General features: G+C 52.9%; 6 protein-coding genes across 6 annotated transcripts; 4 read left to right on the forward strand and 2 right to left on the reverse strand.

Moving 5' to 3' along the window:
• Window positions 1-1,989: 1,989 nt before the first annotated feature.
• Asppvi_007482 (M14 family metallopeptidase) lies at window positions 1,990-3,817 on the forward strand (the record flags this gene model as incomplete). The annotated part of the gene is made up of 2 exons (XM_043303369.1): window positions 1,990-2,397; window positions 2,465-3,817. 2 exons carry the CDS (start codon window positions 1,990-1,992, stop codon window positions 3,815-3,817), a joined length of 1,761 nt encoding a protein of 586 aa, XP_043159304.1.
• A 297-nt stretch (window positions 3,818-4,114) lies between these two features.
• On the reverse strand, window positions 4,115-6,030 carry Asppvi_007483 (dicarboxylic amino acid permease agtA; the record flags this gene model as incomplete). The annotated part of the gene is made up of 5 exons (XM_043303370.1): window positions 4,115-5,429; window positions 5,490-5,650; window positions 5,702-5,708; window positions 5,768-5,825; window positions 5,880-6,030. The coding sequence occupies 5 exons, from the start codon at window positions 6,028-6,030 to the stop codon at window positions 4,115-4,117; spliced, it is 1,692 nt and encodes a 563-aa protein (XP_043159305.1).
• Window positions 6,031-9,340: 3,310 nt separating this feature from the next.
• Asppvi_007484 (uncharacterized protein) lies at window positions 9,341-10,294 on the forward strand (the record flags this gene model as incomplete). Its single annotated transcript, XM_043303371.1, has 1 exon — window positions 9,341-10,294. One exon carries the CDS (start codon window positions 9,341-9,343, stop codon window positions 10,292-10,294), a length of 954 nt encoding a protein of 317 aa, XP_043159306.1.
• A 1,079-nt stretch (window positions 10,295-11,373) lies between these two features.
• On the forward strand, window positions 11,374-13,071 carry Asppvi_007485 (HoxN/HupN/NixA family nickel/cobalt transporter; the record flags this gene model as incomplete). Its single annotated transcript, XM_043303372.1, has 6 exons — window positions 11,374-11,592; window positions 11,694-11,771; window positions 11,819-11,904; window positions 11,955-12,233; window positions 12,287-12,432; window positions 12,479-13,071. 6 exons carry the CDS (start codon window positions 11,374-11,376, stop codon window positions 13,069-13,071), a joined length of 1,401 nt encoding a protein of 466 aa, XP_043159307.1.
• A 508-nt stretch (window positions 13,072-13,579) lies between these two features.
• Asppvi_007486 (uncharacterized protein) lies at window positions 13,580-15,658 on the forward strand (the record flags this gene model as incomplete). Its single annotated transcript, XM_043303373.1, has 1 exon — window positions 13,580-15,658. One exon carries the CDS (start codon window positions 13,580-13,582, stop codon window positions 15,656-15,658), a length of 2,079 nt encoding a protein of 692 aa, XP_043159308.1.
• Window positions 15,659-15,940: 282 nt separating this feature from the next.
• Asppvi_007487 (aminophospholipid-translocating P4-type ATPase DRS2) lies at window positions 15,941-20,117 on the reverse strand (the record flags this gene model as incomplete). The annotated part of the gene is made up of 3 exons (XM_043303374.1): window positions 15,941-16,789; window positions 16,839-17,142; window positions 17,194-20,117. The coding sequence occupies 3 exons, from the start codon at window positions 20,115-20,117 to the stop codon at window positions 15,941-15,943; spliced, it is 4,077 nt and encodes a 1,358-aa protein (XP_043159309.1).
• Window positions 20,118-21,003: the final 886 nt, after the last annotated feature.

Consider the following 21,003-nt stretch of genomic DNA (forward strand, 5'->3'; position numbering starts at 1 on the left):
CATCGCGGACAATTCGTAGCAGAGAGAGGAAAGGGAAAAAAAATAAATTCGTCTAGCTGAGAATCGAGCAATTTGGCGGAAATGGAGGAGAAAGGTCGCAGAAGTTTCGAAAAGGGGAAAGGGGGAACAGAGAGACAGTCGATTGACAAAAAGAACCTCGAATAGTCGACAAGCAGATAAACGTCGGAGCTGGCAAATGCAACCCTTACATTGCCAGGCGTCTAGTAGGATGGAGTGAAAAGAGCGTAGGTCATAAGCAGAGGAGCGGCCGAGGAGAACATTGGAGATGCCAAGGAAGGGAAAACAGATTGGCGAAAAAGGGAACCTAAACCGGAGAGGTTGGTTGGAACGTAGGAGAAAGGAGGGGCAAGGAGCTGGATAATACCTGCTAGATAATGGGATCCTTGCGGGAAGAAATGACAAACGAAGAGATCTGAGCGTCTTTACCGGATAAAGAGGGAATGAAGATGATGGTGATGATGATGATGATGATGGTGACGGGGAGATCTGAGATACCTCCTAGTCCGTATGGTCTATGGACTATGGCCTATGGGTCTGGGTCTGGCCTACTTGACAGTAAATGATGGATTTCTGACAGAAGTCATAGCCAAACACGTGTGTTTAGAAAGTGGGTATGAATTCGTCGATCTTTGATCATGGCCAGGTTAATTTAATTGCTATAGATTGAGAGAACTATCAATGCCCATGGATCCGATAAATTGTGATCGTAATCGTACCCGTACCTACCTTGAGATGACCCTACATACCTTAGCTCGGTGCTGTATAGTCCCTGTACCTAGCAGGAGGAGTCATCCTCCGTATCAACTACATAACCTCAGGTCCTTAAACTTTTCATTTCCATAAGTTCCGTCTCTGAAATCCAGGTTCCCCGTCCTTAGTTGAGTTTCATAACCAATAGAGCCTCGTGTAGAGAGGTACACAGCTTTGTGAACTGTTGTGTCATCAGGATCTATGCTCAATGATGCATTGAGGTCGTTGGTTATTAGCTTCCAGATTTCCATTCGAGCTGGTAATGATGCCGGTATTCTCTTTAATCCAAGAAAACGAAAGAAAGAGGCGTACCTCTTACCAACTTCATCATCATGACCACCTATACGCGGCTGCTTTACGCACTGCGTCATTTACACGCGTTTCATATCACGTGATAGAGTCCAGAATTGTTCTGCCTGGAGGGAGCACGGAATAGTCACGGAGTAAACCCAGATGGATCCAGATTAGGATTCCTGTCTACTGTGCTGAAGGCACTCTCTGCAAGCAGTCCACGAAAATCTCTATCTACCTCGAGGCGTGACCAAGGACATTGAGCGAATGCTGTGCATATTTACCTTACCGCAAGGAAGACCGAAAGCCTCTCCCTGTTCACAAGGGACTAAAAGGGACTAAACTAGTGGGGCTGTGGAGGCTGCGAGTGTGGGGTAGGTTCAGGTGCCTAAGGCAGAAGCACCTGTCAACTGCCAGCTTTATCTACCTCTTAGAGTTCTGATTTCATTCCACCGAGGCACAGAAGGCTCAAAAGAGTTGCTTGTACACGTATGCGAACAATATTGGCGGACTTCAGGTAAATGTGTCCCATTGTAGGTAATCTTAAGTGCCTCCGCCGCCACAGGAGCCTTTCAGAGGTAGGCTCTTCAGAACAGCCAGCGTATTCTAGTAAATAAACAATAGCAGGTTGACCACATCTATCTACTGTACTCAAAACATTCAGACGATCATTTGGGATGTTCTAAGGCTGAGTCGGAATTACCCCGTAGAGTCATGATATTGCCCAAACCGGACAAATATACCATTCCTAATCGGGCAAGATGGATAATATCGGAATGGCTTCTGCCTGAGGCATCCGAAGGCGTCAACCATCGCCCAACTTTGGCGCTCCTCCATCTTGATCCGTCCTCATTTCGCCTTTAGGATTCGAGCGATCCGGCAGAGAAACAATGACAGCATAATTGGCGTCTCTATTCTTCTACAGACATGCGTCTCCTGCTATCTGTTCTCCTCCTGCTGGTCGCCTCGCTCGGACTGGTATCCGCCGTCCCCGCAGGCTCCAGTATCACACCTCCGCCGCCCATTGAACCTATCCAGTTGTTATCATCCCGATCTACTGACTCCAGACGACCATGGATTCGAGTCCGAGATTGGGTCATAGAATCCATCTGGGGCATTTCCAAAGATTCCTCCCATCAACGTTCCGTTAAAGATTCCCCGCGCAGCCGCTCTCCCTCCCGATCGCTTACCCGGTACGGCAGCGATGTCGTCCTTCGTTTCCATCTGCGCAATGCCGAAGAGGCAGAGGCATTGGCGGAAGCAACTGATGTCCTCTTTCTGGACGTCTGGGCCTCGACATCTGAATTTGTTGATATTCGATTAGCTCAAGAAGTTGTACGTATATAGTCACACCTGCCGCCGTCTTTGCTCCTTCGCTCATTATTGATTGTTTGATTGATAGATCCCCTCACTACTGGGCCTGTTGCCTGATTCGCTTCGGACCGCATATACTCCTCTTATTGATAACCTTGCTGAAATGATATACGCTACTTACCCGACTCGACGTCCTATTGGACTGCAGGATCAGCCTGGCTTCATCCAGTCGGTGCGGCAGTCGACTCAGTTTGGAGACCTGTTCTTCCGCGACTATCAGCCTCTGTCGGTTATCGTCCCATGGATGCGGCTGATGGCTTCGATGTTCTCATCTCACGTCCAGATGATCAATGTCGGGGTGTCCTACGAAGGGCGGGCAATCCCGGCCCTTCGACTCGGGTCCCGCCGCCAGACAACCGAGCCCTACCCTCGCAAGACCATCGTTGTCGTGGGCGGCAGCCATGCGCGAGAGTGGATCAGTACCTCGACCGTAACCTACATCGCGTACAGCCTCATCACCCGCTACGGCAAATCGCATGAAGTGACCCGCCTCCTGGAGGACTTCGACTGGGTCCTTGTGCCCACGCTGAACCCAGACGGCTACGTCTACACCTGGGAATCAGATCGCCTATGGCGCAAGAACCGCCAGAACACAAGCCTGCATTTCTGTCCCGGCATCGACCTCGACCGCGCCTGGGAGTTCCAATGGGACGGCGAGCGCACACGGTCGAACCCCTGCTCGGAGAACTACGCCGGCACCGAACCGTTCGAAGGCATGGAAGCCCACCAACTGGCACAATGGGCCCTCAACGAGACGCAAGCCAACAACGCCAAGATCGTCGGCTTCCTCGACCTCCACTCCTACTCCCAGCAGATCCTCTACCCGTTCTCGTTCTCCTGCTCGTCCATCCCGCCCACGCTCGAAAGCCTCGAAGAGCTAGGCATGGGCCTCGCGAAGATCATCCGCCTGACCACCCACGAAATCTACGACGTCACCTCCGCCTGCGAGGGTACCATCATCGCAGACACGGACGAGAGCCGTAGCAACCCACCCAAAAAACCCGTCTTCCCCACCGGCGGCAGCTCAGGCGGCAGCGCACTGGACTGGTTCTACCATCAGCTGCACACGGACTTCGCCTACCAGATCAAACTGCGCGACCGCGGGAGCTACGGCTTCCTCCTGCCGTCCGAGTACATCGTACCGACCGGCAAGGAGATCTTCAATGTCGTTCTGACGTTTGGGAGATTCCTCGTCGGCGATCTCGCTCATGGCGTGGATCTGGACTGGGACGCGGAGCTGCAGCGCACGGAGCCTGAAGAAGCTCCTGTATCGCAAGGCGAGGAATCAGCGTCAGCCACGCAGCAAGTCCTGCAGGAGGATGTCGAAGATGAGGAAACGGAATGGGTTGAGAAAGTGCGATCGGAGTTTCGACGGCGATAGTCTTCTCTTCTTCCTTCTATCTGTTTCTGCCGTGTAAAATTCTGCTTTACGTATATCTACATCTCGCATTGTCGTTATGTACGGACGACAGTAATGAATCATGATAATTGTACTTTGTCATAGGACACTACCCCTGGCACACTTCAATTGACAGATCCATGTAATTCATTGATGGTTATGTTATGTACATGTGGGCGAGTCATGATTTCATAATAGCACTGCGAGTCAGGGTCGCCCTAGCTCAGATCACATCCAAAACGCATATTCGCAGAAAAGTAAATGACAAAGACACCGGCTCTAGAACAACCACGCCACAAACGTCCGATAGAACCAGCTCCCACGCTTATGGGATGGTTCTTCCATCGCCTTGCGAGCCAGGAACTCCGCCTCTTCGCGGTCGATCTCGTCCTTGCCCGACCACAGATCGGCCTCCTCGGGCTTGACGCCCTTGCAGCGGGTGACGAGCTTGTACCCGAAGATGAGGCACAGGTAGACGGGGATACCAAGGTAAGCGGTGATGAAACCCTTGTAGTTGAAGTTGCCGTAGTCCTTGCTATGAACGAAGACGTCGTAGCTCTTTGTGAGGGCGATAATGCAGCAAAAGACGAGGGCGAAGTAGGAGCCTGCGGTGCCGAAGGGGGCCGTGTATACGAGGTCGGTGTTGGGGACGTTCTGGGCTTTGCGGGCGCGCACGAAGTAGATGTGGGTGACGAGCAGGGAGATCCAGGTGAGGAGGCCAAAGATGGTGACCAGGTCCACAAAGTATTTGAAGACGGTCTTGGAGTCGCTGGAGACGTTCATGTAGGCGAGACAGGCGAAGCAGGCGGAGATGGCGAGGGCGTAGATGGGGACACCGCGGCGGTCGGTGCGGGCGAAGATGGCGGGCGCTTTGCCCTCGCGCGCGAGACCGTAAATGGTACGAGTGGCAATGTAGAGGTCCGAGTTAGCGGCGGAGAAGACGAAGAGGAGGATGCAGGCGTTGAGGATGTGGGGAAGGGTTTTGATGCCGGCCAGCTCGATGGCGACGACGAAGGGGGAGGCAGCTGCGGAGCTGGCTTTCTTGGTCGCGAAGACCAGGCTCTTGGAGTTGTAGGGGACCAGGGTGCCGACGAGCAGAACGCTGATCACGTAAAAGAAGAGGATCCGGTAGAAGGTGAGTTTGATGGCGCGCGGGATGGTCTTGCGGGGGTTCTCGGCCTCGCCGACAGTCACGCCGACCAGCTCTGTACCCAGGTATGCGAACGTGGCCGAGACCATGGTCGCCCAGAAGGCATAGAAACGGCCCGCGGCCGAATCCTCGATGTACCAGTTGAAGGCACCGGGATTCTTCCAGTACCGGAAGCCTCTGCGGTCGTGATCGGGGCCGCCGCCCAGCATCAGAATGAAGGAGAGCAGAATCAGGCCGACAATGACGATCACTTTGAAGGAGGACAGCCAGAACTCGAATTCACCAAAGAACCGAATACCAAAGTAGTTGATGGAGATGATCAGCACCAGGAAGACGGTGATCCACACGCCTGCATTAACTCGTGCCGTATCGACCCAGAATGATATGACCAGCGCGCCGGCGGTTAACTGGTTCGGTGTGACAATGATATACTTGAACCAATACCTGTGGTGGTAGTGTCAGCGCAACAGTCGTGGATGGCAAATCATTGATAGATTGACATACGTCCAACCAATGGCGAATCCAAGAGCAGGGTCACAGAAACGGGCAGCATAACCAGTGAAACCGGAGGGCATGGGCAACCAGGTGGCCATTTCTCCAAGACCACACATGACCAGATAGACGATGAAACCGACGAATGAGTAGGAGATGAGGATAGAACCGGGCTGCGACAGTTAGTTGCTGCGGTAGATTTCACGTGTATGAGGACAACGTACGCCAGCCCTGAGGAATCATGTCAGCCAATGTCAAGCCAAAGTTATGTGCGAGGAAGAAAAACTTACTTTGCAAGAGCACCTCCGGTTCCGATAATGAGACCCGTACCAATGGCACCACCAATGGCTGTCAATGTCAGCTTGAATGCGACTTATTTACAGGTCGCAATAGGTGGCCTACCAATCATGGTGATGTGACGCGACTTGAGACCCCGATGAAGGTCGACATGGGGTTGAGACTCCATGACACCCTCCTCAGCAGCTTTGACATCGTTGGACATTTCATGCTTGACAGGCATCTCCGAAGAGACGCCTTCGTCTCTGTAGCCCATCCCCGCGTGTGTCCTATGGGTGAGATTGAGGCCGATGAACTGGTGGGGAGAAGTTCACTGATTCCCCCAGAGATGAAAGACTGCGGGGAAGAAAGAACGCAGGTGAATGCGACTATAATGGAGGAAAGAATGAAGAAGGAGAAGAAGAGAAAGATGCAGATGGAGGGAAAAGAAGAGGAGGAGGAAGGGAAAAAGAGGAAAGTGGCAGGTGAATAGTGGCTACCCAGAAAAAAAGATGCCGTCCTCAACTTCTGGAAAGCAACCCCAGAAAAGATAAGCGACAACGGGGGACCAATTAATGATTATATATCTCATTATATGACAGGATGAGAACGACCGATGATAGGTCAATATCTCTAGGATTAGATTAGTAAATTAGTGAATTAGTCGTGGTTACCGAGAGACATCAACCGTGGAGAATCCCCTCACGGGCGATGATAGCCATGCTGCCCGTGTACAACATTCAGCCTAGCGTTTTCACCATAATTGCCACACAGCCCAATCAGCAACAAGAGGGAAAGGCCCGGATGGATGATCTTGTTTTTTTCTGTTTGGTTCTCTGGTCTTGTCTGCGCCCCCTGGGGCAAAAAATGACCCGTCAGCAGGTCCAGGAACAAGCGGACTGGCTTGGCAAAGACGCCCAGACACGAGGCGCCCTTAGATCCAAGCTCCTCATCACCTGGGGAAGAGGCTTTTTGCAGCTCTCCGGTGGTTAGGCTCAAGACTATTTGGTTCGTATTAGTCAAGGGATCTTTCGAATCGGTAACAATCGCAGTCTGCTTATTCTGTCGAGGCGTTCTGAGGTTACATTGCCCGCCTGAACACGACACTCTGCAGACTGACATACGGGATTATAAGAATCTCACCCGACCACAGAATCCCCAAGAAAAGAGAGACCTAGAGTCATATGATAACTGTCAGACAATCATCTCTACTCTGTGTGCCCTGAGTATTATCTTCCCCAGACGCCGAAGCAAAGCGAAAATGGAACTAGCCCCGGTCTGCCCGAGGCCCACTCTTGGCGGCCTTGGCTCTATCACAGTGAGAAGCCAGGGATCAGCCACGTGAATTAGGAGTTAAGCGAGCCACTTCGCCCAAGCTTTGCGGGATTTTAGAGAATTCGAAGCCCAGTGGGGGAATAAGAGGGAAAAGAACCTTAACTTGAAGGTTGCAGCAATAGTTCCGTGCGGACTAGTGATCCTGACCGAGGTTATTACTGCATCTATTCCGACATCTTCCATTGACCATCTGGTGTCTGGGTTGCCTGGATACTTTGGGTAGAAGGCAGACAACCAGTGCCAAGACTGCTTATCATACGTAGTGTTATCTGGTGCCATTTTATCCAATCAGACACCGTTATTTACTCAACCTTATCGCAAACTGCTAGACTGTACCGTACGTGAGCTCCCTGCTCAGATACAGACCACCAAGCAGAGCCACATATGGATACCGTATGCACTGTCCCAACTCCAATTCCGGTCCGTATTCTAGAAGACTACCTATTTACTCCGGAGTACCTTCGGCCCCTTGCCAGCCACGGCTCGGCACCCTTGGCACCTAGCGGAATGTTCTCTAGGGGCACATACGATATCTGCCTAGAAACTCTCCTCCCCTGATCCTTCGTGTCCAAGCACCTATCGGAGTATTCACGGTGAAATCACGATGTTATCTGCCTATTGTCTCAGCATCTAACTTCAGAATTCAATGTCTTGCCTAGACCCTGACAGTGCACCCTGCTCAGGGACAGTGGATACAGCCCAGCAATTCCGTACGTAATGCAATCTCACTCAATGCCGACTTTTAGGTAATAAAAATTCCCCGGACTCTTGAAGCGGGGAATCTTATCTTGACTGTTGCATGTCGATATGATTAATACCTGCCACGACTCTAGGCACGGGATGCCCGTTGGAAAAATTTTCTCATCAGCCGAGCCCTCCGTGGTCGTGTCCGTGGTAGAACTCGGTGGTTGTACGGTAACTAAAGTTGACCAGAACCCTGGCCAGGCTTCCAGGGAGCCGCGTGTGGCTGATTACACAAGAAAATTCTGCTATTATTGAAATGAGCTCGGCTGAGCTTCGGTGTAGGTAGAATTTGCGGTTCTTGACTGATCCTTTTGGATTGAGTACACACTACTTCGTACATCTGAATAGATAAGCTGATGGTGGATCAGCGATACTGCTGGTCTTATCATTTCTCACAATGATCACGCTCAAGGCAATTTCGATTTAGTTCGTCGTCTCGTATACCCAGATTACTAAGAGTAGATCCCATTGGGGAAAACAAGCTGTAGAAGAGGTTCACCGTGGCTGAAGTTGTCTAGTTATGTAACTTATGCTTCAAGAAGTCGTTGGACTCGACAGGCAAATATCTAAGATAATTTCATGTTGGCTGATAGGAATACGAGTTGCTCAGCACCAACATTGAGATATCATCTGACCCGCGAGTTGCCAGTTGGCACCTCAAAAGCGAGGACTCACCATCACAGCCCACAAGGACAATCATCGACCAGGCTTCACCTCGTAACCTACGTCCCAATCCATCCCATCCAACATCCAACCCAACAATGAAGCCACCTGCACAAATCCAATAGTCCCTTTGAAGGCGGTAATCTATAAGCAAGGAAGCACTCGTCGTTGACAAACGGTGCCACATGGACGAGCACTCATCAACAATGGCGTACGCCAGCGGCCATCCTCCTCTCAGAGCATAACCTCTACCGCTCGAAATCAATAGTTTCCTGCAGCTGCTTGTCAGCCTTGCAACCCCGCAGATAACTCTGTGTTGGTAGCAGTGATATCACCAATGGAGGTGCAGCCTGAGTGTTGCTTGAGCCTTAGGCTGACTTCTCTGGATTGCCGGGAATGAGGAAATGCAGTTAATTTCCACAACAGGGACAGGAAGATCCTTTTGGGCTCGCGTCACCATCCATTATGCGATGGATTGTGCCGTCACCTGCATAAGGGTGCTGTGATGCTCTTTCATTGGCGGAGAGAAACCGTCGGCGCTTAAGGATATTTTTATACGCAGCGTTATTGGGTTCCCTTGTGTCGGGATACGAAAAGGACGAGGGGAATGGATGATTTTGCTATCAATAGAAGTACCAAAATAGAACACTTGCGGGATGAATGCAGTGTTAATTTGTGGTGTTGTTGTTCGGTGGTGATTGATGTTGTCATTCCCCTCTTTTGCTCTGGGGCATTTATTATCTCCGTCCTCGTCCACGAGCACTGTCCCTACTTCTGACGGAGAAGAAGTCTTCCTTCTCAGCTTTCTCTCGAACGAGAAACGTTGATTGAACTGAACTGCCATCATGGGTGTCCTTCGTTTGCCTCGCCCGACGGGCATCTATGTCCCCAACTCTCCCACCCGCAACCTGACCAGCGACATGATCTCCTCGCCTCTGTCTCCCGGCTTCAACTTCGATTGCGAAACAGTCACGCCTTCCATCATCCCTGCTCTGGACTACATCTCTTCCAAGCTCCAACAAAAGATGATGCACGTCACACTGCTCGTCGGCCGGGGAAAGCCCTACCCCACAGGGCAACCGTCCGATCTCATGGTCATCCCCATCGCGCAACTCGACCCTCAGTGCTGGCGCACGGTATGTCGTGTCGTTGCCAAGGGAGCCAAGAAATTTTCCCTAGGCCAGAGCTGGACCGATGCCCTGGCGCGCAGCCAGTATGAGCGCCAGGCCAACGAGTACCTGATCCAGCAATCCATCCTGCAGAACGAAGTCGTCTTCAGCCGCGAGGGCCTGACTCTCCTCAACGTCGACCGCATCTACACCTTCAAGCGCCGCCTCTGCATCCTGTCGAACCGCGATAACGGTGCCGAAGAGTCCTACGTCGCCTCCTGCGTGCATCTCCTCCACCGCACTATCCGCGACTTCCAGGGCCGCCCCTTCAGCAAGGCGTTCTTCCACCGTGTCTACGAACAGCTCGATGTCCGCGATGACCTCCTGACGCGTGTCGCAAGCGCCTACAAGAAAGAATATGGCCAAGAGGGCATCGTCCTGCCGCCGCGGCCCAAGCCCGAGTATTCGCGGAAATCACCCATTCGCCCCGTCCGTCCGCGCAGACAGCCTACGCCGCCGACCTGCAGACCGGCCTCGGCGAAGAAGGGGCCCAAGACCCCTCTCTCGGCCTCCGATGTCACACCCATCACCCGGAGCGAGTGGAACATGTTTGTCAGTTCCGGTATCCGTCAACTCAAGCCGACCGTGACCAAATGGACGCCGTCGCCAACTGTGCTTGCTGCCGCGTGAGCATTCAGGACTGGAAGTTCAGTGACTATACCTCCAACACATGACTCCGTAGCTGCCCTGTAAACGCAGGAACCGACAGCTCCGGGATATCATGCACCAAGGATTTCATCGATCCGCATCTTGCCAGCCGGCAGAGCTCCCCAGCTCCGCGAACCGGCCAAGCAGTCATGAATGATCTATAGCCATCTGCGGCTATTGAAGTATCATCGTGCACTATCTTGAGTCCAGAAGACTCCAGCCACAATCACATTGACATGTTTCAATGGTTGAATAATCATTCTGCCAACAGGCTGAGAATGCCTGACTGTCACTGTTATGAACCTGGTCTGACTCTATACCGATTCAGACGTGTATATATATATGTCTTATGTTAAGACCCCAGTACTGTATATAAAAGTGAGTCATTAAATAAATGATGAGACGATTTTCCCCATTGATACTATCCACCAACAAGTGAGCAAACATTTATCTTGAAAGTACCTCTCTCTGTATGAGTCGATCGACCAAATCGGCGCTCTCCGAGTCCGTTCAGTTGCCTATCAATGGTGGGGTGCGGTGGAGGTCGGCCAAGCTGCATCTAAGACACACCAAGTACTAGTAGCATTCTCTAGATAACCAGTAGATAGATATACTTGGCGTCGGAATTTGTTATTCGATGAGGAAATAATTTCGTCCCAACCTCGCATTCGCGAATAAAGTGCGAGGGGTTTGACCAGTTGACGATCACCATTGGAATACTGATAAAGCAGGAGTCGAATCACCAGCGATTGTCATCGAGGACCTTGCAAGCAATCTCCCAGAAAGAAGCAAAAACTCCTGCCGACTGCATATGACTGATCTGATCTGCATTCGGCTGCACAAAAGGTGGAGGACGAGTCACCAGAAGTGAGGATACGACAGCCCCTCCATCTTATCGCTTTCTTATCATTGTCCCTCCCCAATTGCGCTGGGAATTTCGTCATTGTCGTCAGTTTTCACCTTTCGTCATTCTTCTTTAGAAGATATTGATGATTGAAGACATACAGAGATACTGGCAGAAATATACAGCCACTGCCGGATTTTTATATTGAAGATCAATCATGCGGGACACTACTCCTATCGTCGTGGACTCATCGCTCACAGACGAGACGGCCAGCGAAACAAAGAGCAAATGGACTGCCGAATCACTTCTTCGTCGAGCAGAGCGCTCGCACCGTCGGCTGCCGGGAATCCGCAAGATTCCCTTGCCAGCGATTGCAATCATCCTATTTGTTGCGTTCATAAACGTGGTCGTGTGGATTGCTGCTGCGATTGTGCTGGTATGTGCCTGTTCCCTGCTTGACAATCTACTAGCTAACATCCTGTAGAGATACTATCCGTAGGTCTTGTGGCAAGAATCAATTGCTTGGATACTGACCAGCACAGCTCACTAGTCTCGAATGCGGTTCTGGCATATACATTGGGCCTGCGCCATGCGTTTGACGCCGACCATATATCGGTAAGACTGGAACAGTCCGTAACTCGGCAGCTAACTAACGTATCCAGGCAATTGACTTGATGACTCGAAGATTACTGGCAACCGGCCAGCAGCCCGTCACCGTTGGGACGTTCTTCTCCCTCGGACACTCGACGTAGGTGCCGTTCCAGTCTATCAGATCAAGGCTTGCTCTGACGGAACCAGCATTGTCATCATCACATCCATCGTCGTAGCGGCCACCGCTGCGGCAGTGTCGTCGCGCTTTGACAGCTTCAGCACCGTCGGTGGGATCATCGGGACCTCGGTCAGCGCCGCGTTCCTGATCCTGCTGGGACTGATGAATTTTTACATTCTGTACAAGCTCTACAAGCAGATGCAGAAGGTACTCAACCTGCCTGAAGGGCAGGAGGATGAGGCGTGGAAGATTGAGGGCGGGGGTGTGCTGTTCAATGTGCTCAAGCGCATGTTCAAGTTGATCAATCGGTGTGTAGTACCCTCATCAGACGTACAAAACGATCAACTCATTCGGCGGCTAGTCCTTGGAAGATGTACCCCTTGGGTATCCTCTTCGGTCTTGGTTTCGACACCTCCTCCGAGATAGCCCTGCTTGGAATCTCGTCCGTAGAGGCCGCTCGCGGGACGGACTTCTGGGTCATTCTGATCTTTCCCATTCTTTTCACCGGTATGTCTGCTTAGTCTACCTGAAGGCTCATAACTAACGACTACAGCTGGAATGTGTCTTCTGGACACAACCGACGGAGCTCTGATGCTCTCGCTCTACATCCAACCCGCCGCCAACTTCCTCCCTCCGAAACGCGACAGCACCTCGTCCGAAACGCCCCTGATCCTCGGCGAGGACCATGAAATCGAACCGTCCCAGAACCACCGCGACCCCGTCGCCTTCCTGTACTACTCCATCGTGCTCACTCTCCTGACCGTCGTCGTCGCCATCGTCATCGGCGTCATCCAGCTTCTCACCCTTGTGCTGAACGTCGCCAATCCCACCGGTAGGTTCTGGGACGGCGTGCAGACAGCAGGCGACTACTACGATGTCATTGGCGGAGGAATCTGTGGATGCTTTCTCATCGTTGGTATTCTCAGCGTGGTGCTCTACAAGCCCTGGCGGCGGTGGATCGCGAAGCGCCATGGGAAGAACGCCGGGGCGGATGAAGAAGGTCGTCCGGATGAGCTGCCTCCGACTGACGGCGAAAGAGCTGTTCTGAGTGAGGAGAGCAATGCCTCTACTGTCACTTACGGGGCTGTAGGCAAGGGCGCGACATCGCAGGTGGTGGCGCAGCCGACTGATGGACCGACGTCGTGAGTAGTGGAGTCAGCTCGACTGACAATATAGACATCATGATTACAGCTCTTGAATTACCTCTTCTAGACTAAAACAATAAAAGCTACCTTATGATATTTGAGACTGAGAACCGGTTCAGCTGGAGTAGATCAAGTATTGTATTGTATGCCTGAGGCATCAAGTGACGTCAGCTGATTTGGCCAGACGCGGGGAGACTCGTCATCATCCCCAGCTTGAGATGTACCATGAGTCTTGACAGGGATACTCGAAGCGCATCTAACTACAGGTCCACACTCGATATGGATATCAATGTAACAGATTGATGGAGTCTGGCTCAGACTAAAGTCGCGACACTATGCACATATGAGACCCACCACGCTGCCATGCAATCACATACTTCCATATAATATATGCATATATACCACCATATATTGGCTTTTTGGTTACTATTCAATATCGCCAGTTGAGATAGCGAGTGGTCGCTCTGATTGTCAGATACTACAAAAACAATGGATATACATCCCGCGCCATGTCCGATATCACGACATCTTCCTCGCTGAAACATGATCTGAACGAGAGCCCTGATGGGCTCGACTTCTCATATCTGCCACCTATCTTCGTCCTCGCGACACATCTCGAGTTGGACGCTCTGCACCAAATCGAAGAGGACCTCGTGAAGCGCGGCGCGCGCTTGACGTACGACATTTCCGAAGCACGACTCGTCCTTGGTAAGATCGGCCAGAAGAAGCGAGCGGCCTTGGAGCTGCGGGCCAGAGGTGTCTGGACCGACGAGGCCTCTGTCTCTGCTCCTCTGCAGACGAGCCCTGAGCCGCCCGTGAAGAGGCGGCGGGTTGATGTGGCTCAGCCGGATAAACAGCCTGCTGCGCAGCTCGAGGATATCGACCTCGGTACAGAGACTGAAGATGAGGAAGATGGCATGCGGAGCTTGCATGATACACGGGCCCATCTGCGGCGGCCGAGGTCGATATCTCCCGATAGGGCGTCTGTGGCCTCGACGCCATCGCTGACGTCTTCGGTGGCCACTGCCTTGGAGGACCATGAGCAGGCGGATGTGGTGACGGTGGCCAAGCTGGACTGGTTCACTGAAGTCTTGAGGACTGGCACGCTCGTGCCCCTGGACCCGTATGTGGTTTACCGTGGCCGCAGGACTGCGCAGCCTGCGTCTGAGGCAAGCGCGGACAAGTCGAAAGGAATACTGGAGCGGGCAAAACAAGATGCCATGTCCAGGCCGGCAGCTCCACCTCCCACCAGTCGATTCGCATCCCGTCGCTCACGAGAACCGCACGACGGGCCATCAAGCCAGGGCCACCCGCCCAAGCTATACCGACAAACGACATCTGAGAACGACGATGAGGTCCCCCTGCCTCCACCCCCGGACTGGGTCAAGGACCGCGTCATGTACGCGTGCATGCGGTCGTCACCGCTTCACCCGCCCAACGAGGCGTTCATCTCGCAGCTCGTCAAGATCCGCAAGATCCGCGAGCTCACACTCGACGAGATCGGCGTCCGCGCCTACAGTACCTCCATCGCCGCGCTCGCCGCCTACCCGTACCAGATCCGGCGGCCCTCCGAGATCCTCACCCTCCCAGGCTGCGACTCCAAGATCGCCGCCCTCTTCGCGGAATTCAAAGCCAGCGAGCACGGCACGCTCGCCGCCGCCGACGCCCTCGACACCGACCCGGTCCTCAAAACCCTGCACCTCTTCTGGAACATCTGGGGCGTGGGCGCCAAAACCGCCCGCGACTTTTACTACAAGCGCCAATGGCGCGACCTCGACGACATCATCGAGCACGGCTGGGACACCCTGTCCCGCGTGCAGCAGATCGGCCTGAAATACTACGACGAGTTCCTGCAGGGCGTGCCCCGCCCGGAGACGGAGGCCATCGCCGCCACCATCACGCGGCACGCCAACCGCGTCCGCCCGCACGCCGCCTACGACGGCCGCGGCGTCGAGTGCATCATCGTCGGCGGCTACCGGCGCGGCAAGGAGCTGAGCGGCGACGTCGATCTCATCCTCTCGCACCGCGACGAGTCCGTCACCAAGAACCTGGTTGTGGATCTTGTGGCTAGTCTCGAGGCAGAGGGCTGGATCACGCACACTCTCGCGCTGCACATGACTACCTCCCACCGCGAGCAGCAGCCGCTTCCTTTCCACGGCGATGACACGGGTAGACACTTTGACACGCTGGATAAAGCGCTTGTCGTCTGGCAGGATCCGCATTTCGTGGACGAAGACGAGACTGCAGCCGAGGATGCCGAAGACACCCCTGAAGGACAGGAACGACAGCGCAGAAGACGCAACCCCAATATCCACCGCAGGGTGGACATCATCATCTCGCCGTGGCGGACGGTCGGGTGCGCCGTGCTGGGCTGGTCGGGCGAGACGACCTTCGAGCGGGATCTGCGGCGGTACGCCAAGAAGGCGCACGGGTGGAAGTTCGACTCGAGCGGGGTGAGGGAGCGGACGAGCGGCGGGCAGGTGATTGATCTGGAGCGCGGCGGGGCGACCTGGGAGGAGAGGGAGAGGTTGGTGCTTGAGGGGTTGGGGGTGGGTTGGAGGCCACCGCATGAGAGATGTACGCGATAATCTCCTGCTCACTATTCTTATGTTTGCATGAAACTGTATATGTCATAGCTACTGGACATCATATTCGTTTTATCCAAATAAGACAGATACTCAATGGTAGTGTTAAGCACCTGCTTCACATCGCTAACCTCCAATCATGACATGATTTTCACATTAACTCGTGGAGAAGAGAGAAGCAAACATAGCGAGGACATGCAGAGTCCAGGTAAATAATACAGACATGGACAGGATGGTGCAAATGGACAAGAGACTGAGCTATAAAAACAGAAGGAAAGAATCATATCAAACCAGTGCCCTCGAACTGGTCATTTCGCCGTATCTCCCTCTTCCTCTCGTGGTATCATAAGCATTGACGACTCTCATCTGTCCGCCTTCATCGGCCTGACTGAACGCGTAGCCGCGTTGTTTCCGCATGCGCTGCACTTGGCGCACTTTACGGATCGCCTTCTGGAACTGCTCCATGCGAGGCCGGTAGTCCTGCACGTTGTACTTTTGGATCTCTTGCACGTGGTGGTAATGTTGCGGGTAGTACATTCGCTTAGCGTATTTCCAGGCGTAATCGCGGAGGAGGCAAATGCAGGGCAGGACGACGGCCATCAGGTAGAAGACGGGCGAGGTGAAGAGCCTGGGGATCGTGCCATAGTACTCGGTGGAGAAGCCGATCGCTGGCGCCGCATAACCATACGCCGGAAGGAAAACGAGCCAGATGACCATGGATCCGGGGATGGCAATGAAGTGATATTTGGTCCAGATGTTGGTGATCAACGCCGCTTTGCCCAGGACAGTGGCCAGGACCGCTGTATACAAGGCCGAGCCCCAAACCCAGTGACCTGCCACCTTACCGTCTCCTTGTGGTAGATCCCAGAGGAAGATCAGCTGAGAGACGATGTAAAGCAGCAGCGAGTGGTAGAACCCGTTGAGGACCCACGACCAGAAGCTGTGTCTCTTGAAAAACAGTCCCTTCTGTCCCATCTGGTATAGCTGCGGATAGCGATCGAGCAGACGGGCAGAGATGAACTGGTCACAGATTCCCATGACAAACGGAGGAAGCACAGTGAAGCAAACATTGTAGAACGAGAGCGTCCAAGATTCGTAGATAACTTCACCCGAGAAAGCATTTTGGAACGAGTACTGTCCCAGTCAGTACAACAGAACAAAGCGTCTGCACGAGGTTGCTTACCCAGAATTGAGTCATGTAAAGGGCGATATTCTTGTAAAAAGAGTATAGAATGACTCGACTGACACGGTGGTAACTCCATGCACCGTGAACAAGAAGCAGCTTCCGGAGATAACGGAATTGAGCAATAGAGACGTCCGCGGACCGGGCAGCCTGAAGACCTTCGACACCACTGATACCGACGCCGACATGAGCTGCCTGGATCATCGAAACATCGTTGGCGCCGTCGCCGATGGCCAGAAGTAAAGATTTGAGATGACGCTTCACCAGCTTGACGACCAAAGCCTTTTGAAGAGGGGATACACGACTATGAAAGGAATCAGTGGGAGACCTAGTAAAAGTGAAGCGGAAGACTTACCAACAAACCACTGCTTTACACAGGACCGCCAGATCCAAGAACAATTTCTCCATGTCCTTCTCCAGCGCAAATGTTAATGACCGACCATCAATGATGAGAGCAAGAGCCTCGATCTCGCCAGACGTGCCCTGGCTCTGAACAGCCTGGAGCTTTTTGGTCAGGTTATCCCGAGTGGCTTGAGCGTTATCCTCATTAACAATCAGTAGCGTCATGTCTTCCGAGATAAGCTTGCACGACATGCCGATGTTGATCGCGGTTTCTTGTCGGTCACCGGTCAAGACCCAGATCTTAATTCCAGCCGTCTGCAGTGTGTGGATGGTATCAGGGACGCCATCCTGCAGTCGATCCTCAATAGCCGTAGCACCGAGGAGATAGAAGTCCTTCTCAATGAGCTCTGCAGCTTTGTCAAGCTCATCGGCGCGATTGCCTCCGACTGTTGTTGCAGCCTTCTCATAGATCTGTATCCACTGCTGGAATTCTTCCTCAGGGATTTCACGCATTGCGAGACAGAGTGTGCGGAGACCCTCGGACGCATACTCCTCGAGATGCTGCAGAGTTGCTTCCACAATAGGGTTATCAGGTCCCAATCGTTCGAAAATAACAGTGTCCGCACCTTTGGTGTAGATGCGAATCTTCCCATCCGGACAGCGGAAAATGGTCGACATTCGTTTTCTTGTGGAATTAAACTCGCAGACCGCGAGCAACTCATACTCGAACTCTTGACCATTCGTGGTGAATAACACCGATCGTGGCCTTCGGTTAGTGAAGCGATAGCCCAGCGCGGCGGCACCCTCTACCAAGGCACCTTCGTCAGGGGAGGCGGCTTGGTATTTGATCTTGTCAGGGTCAGCCGCATTTCTTTCGGGAATGACCGTATGGCAGCTCGCTAGAAGAGTGAGAAAGTGATGTATGGCATCAGCGGACGGATGAGACCGCAAGTTCTCCTTGAGCTTTTTGAAGTCGTAAACTCCGGCTTCGGCTCCGTCATCAGCTGTAGCTCGGCGGTCTTCAGATACGTCGTCACCATACTGTACCCCGTAAATGCTGCACTGCTTGAATTCCATCTGGTTGCACGTCAAGGTTCCAGTCTTATCGGAGAAGATATATTCAATCTGTCCGAGCTCTTCGACGAGCGAAGACGTCCTGCAGGTGGCAGGAGTGTCGGTCTTGTCGTAGTAAATGTCAAGGTCAGAATTGATGAGGAACGCCTGTGCGTACTTTACGATTTCGACGGTGACAAAAAGGGAGATGGGAACAAGGTTGGAGTAGAGAACCCAGTAGGTGAAGATGTCGAGCACGAATTGCTTGACCGGACTGGTGCTGCCGTAGTCGAGATAGACAAGCTTCTTGGCCTGAGTTTGTCGAATGATGAGGTCCCCGACGGAGCTGACAACGCTGAGAGACACGAGAATGCCGACCAACATCAAAATCTGGACGTTCACCATCCGCTCAACGGCGGTCCGCTTGATCGGGGTAGCAGTTGCGTTGCGCATCAGTTTCGTTTCATGACCCGTAAAGACGACTATACCATGAATCCAGGGAGTGTTACGCAGGGTTGCTCCTCGAAGGAGAAGCTGATCTGGCGCCAACGGAAGCTCCTTTTCGCCCCCTCCGGCGTGCATTGTAAGAGTCGCTTCATAGGTGTAAAGGCTGCTGTTGGGTTGCTCCGACCGGATGCGTCCAGTTAATCGGCTAAGGTCAGCGGGACTGACCAAATGCGCGGTCTCGGGAATTGCCTGCTTGATCTTTAGATTGGTCTCCCCGTCCAGGTTGGCAGTCTCGATGTAGCAGAGACCTTCGGGCTCAGAAGAGGCCAGAAGAACCAAGTCGGCCGGAAAGGGCTGCTCGGACTCGACACGAACGATGTCGCCAACGGACACATCGATCCATTTCGTTTCATGGAAAGCCGAGCCCTTTAGAACCTGGGCTTTGGAGTGGTTGAGCGACTTGTCCGAGTTTCTTCGCTTGAAATCTTCCACTAACTCCTTGATCGCAGAAACCAACAACACAATCAACAGCGGGACAATAGTAGTGTAACGATTCGTCGGGGACACACTGGGGATCTGCTGGAGCACGGCGGTGAACAAGAAAAACAGGTTGGCGTATTTCGAGAACTGCTCGAATAGGAACTTCGGGATGAAGGTGACGATGTTGTATTTGGCCGTGGACACATGATTGTCGACGAATTTGTGAACAGCATTGGCAGGCGGGTTGTTGAGCGTAATCATACGCGGACCAAGTGTTGATGGGTCGACCTTCCCCCGCCCAAACCCGAACTTGAAGTCCGACTTTCTGGACTTTTTCTGGGCCCTAGGCGCAGCCGTCTCGTCGCCTTCAGCGCTTTCCACCCGTGCGGCTCTGGCCCCGGCCTCCGTCAGCGGAAGATCCATCTCCGAGTACTCAGGTCCCATCCCAAGCATGTGCTTCGCTCTCCCCATCAGGCCGCCTCCCAAACCTAAAATACTATTCCTGTCCTTCGCCTGCCGTACGCGATGGGGCGACGCCATATGGTCGTCGTCATCCATGTTATAGTAGCCGTGCATATCCCGGTCATCGTCAAACTCGTCGACCGAATACCGGTGGTAGTTGTCCAAGCCGGATGTTTGCGAATACGTTCGAGACACCTCCGGTCCGTAGTAAGGATCGCTGAGATATGCCCCCGGTTGGGCCGGAGGGTGCGCAGAGGTCGATGCATGGGCTCCAGCAGCTGGCGGTGCCCGCCCGCCAACAAAATTATCGTAGGAGACTGAGGGACGCGGTTGAGGCTGATCGGAATCGTCAATGTTATACTGTCGCAACAGGTTGTCGTCGTTGACCGGCGGGCGTTGTCCCGTACTGTATATGGGAGTCGATTCCTCCATCTGCATCAGGTCCTCATCGCGGCCAGCGGCTGGATGGAGACCTGGAGGCCTACCGCTGGCCATGATGCTTGGTGCGGGTAAACTCCGTCACAGAGATGTTGTGTCCCTGAAGCATTGACCGAAGACTCCGGGAAGAGAGTGGGGAGTGGCTGGGTAATTTGGTTGACAACAACGGCCACGAGGTTGCGCAAGGGGGTTTGATCGGATTGGAGAACCGATCGGATGAGGCAGATTGTGAAGAGCTGGAAGATGCGAATAAGGACAGCAAGTAGCAAAAGGTAGACTATTCTTGAATGCCTGGAGGTGTTTTGGGATGGGCGGCGAAACGACGTTGGCTGGTTGGCTGTTGCGGATTCCACTGGGCGGTGCTGAGACTCGGCCTTGGTTCAGCAGTTTGGTAGTAGTACTAAGGTAGTTAGTTAGCTGGCTTTATAAATAGTCAACAACAGAGACACGGAAGTCGATGTTGCTGAAAGCTAAGAAGTCTAATAGAGAGCTCATCAAGGATACGAATTGGTTGAGACAGTCATTCCCCTGAGGATCGTTTGTTTTTATTTTGTTTTATTTTATTTTATTTTTTTCCCCCCCCCCTCGATTTACGCCTTTTACCTCCTCCAGCAGCTGTTTTGTTCCTGCGCCAAATGAGGATGCGCGTCCACCGGCCCACTCAGGGTAAAAGCTGAGGCCTAAGAACGATCCTTCGTCTTCAAGAGTCAATCCGATTATGATTTTTCTCGACATGATTGACAGGGGCTGCGGACTTCTCGTCTAGAGCTGTGATGTGATTTCGCTTTTTAGCTCGACCGAGACTTTCTGCACACATGTAATACTATAGAGATAGACTCGAATGACTTCAATTGAGACTAATAAACATCGTTATGGAGCTCTATATTACATCACGTCCTTGAGTATCATTACCATGTTGCCCTTAGTTGCTGCTATTCTCGTG

This window comes from Aspergillus pseudoviridinutans, assembly GCF_018340605.1.
Source record: "Aspergillus pseudoviridinutans IFM 55266 DNA, scaffold_5, whole genome shotgun sequence".
NCBI classification, from domain to species: domain Eukaryota; kingdom Fungi; phylum Ascomycota; class Eurotiomycetes; order Eurotiales; family Aspergillaceae; genus Aspergillus; species Aspergillus pseudoviridinutans.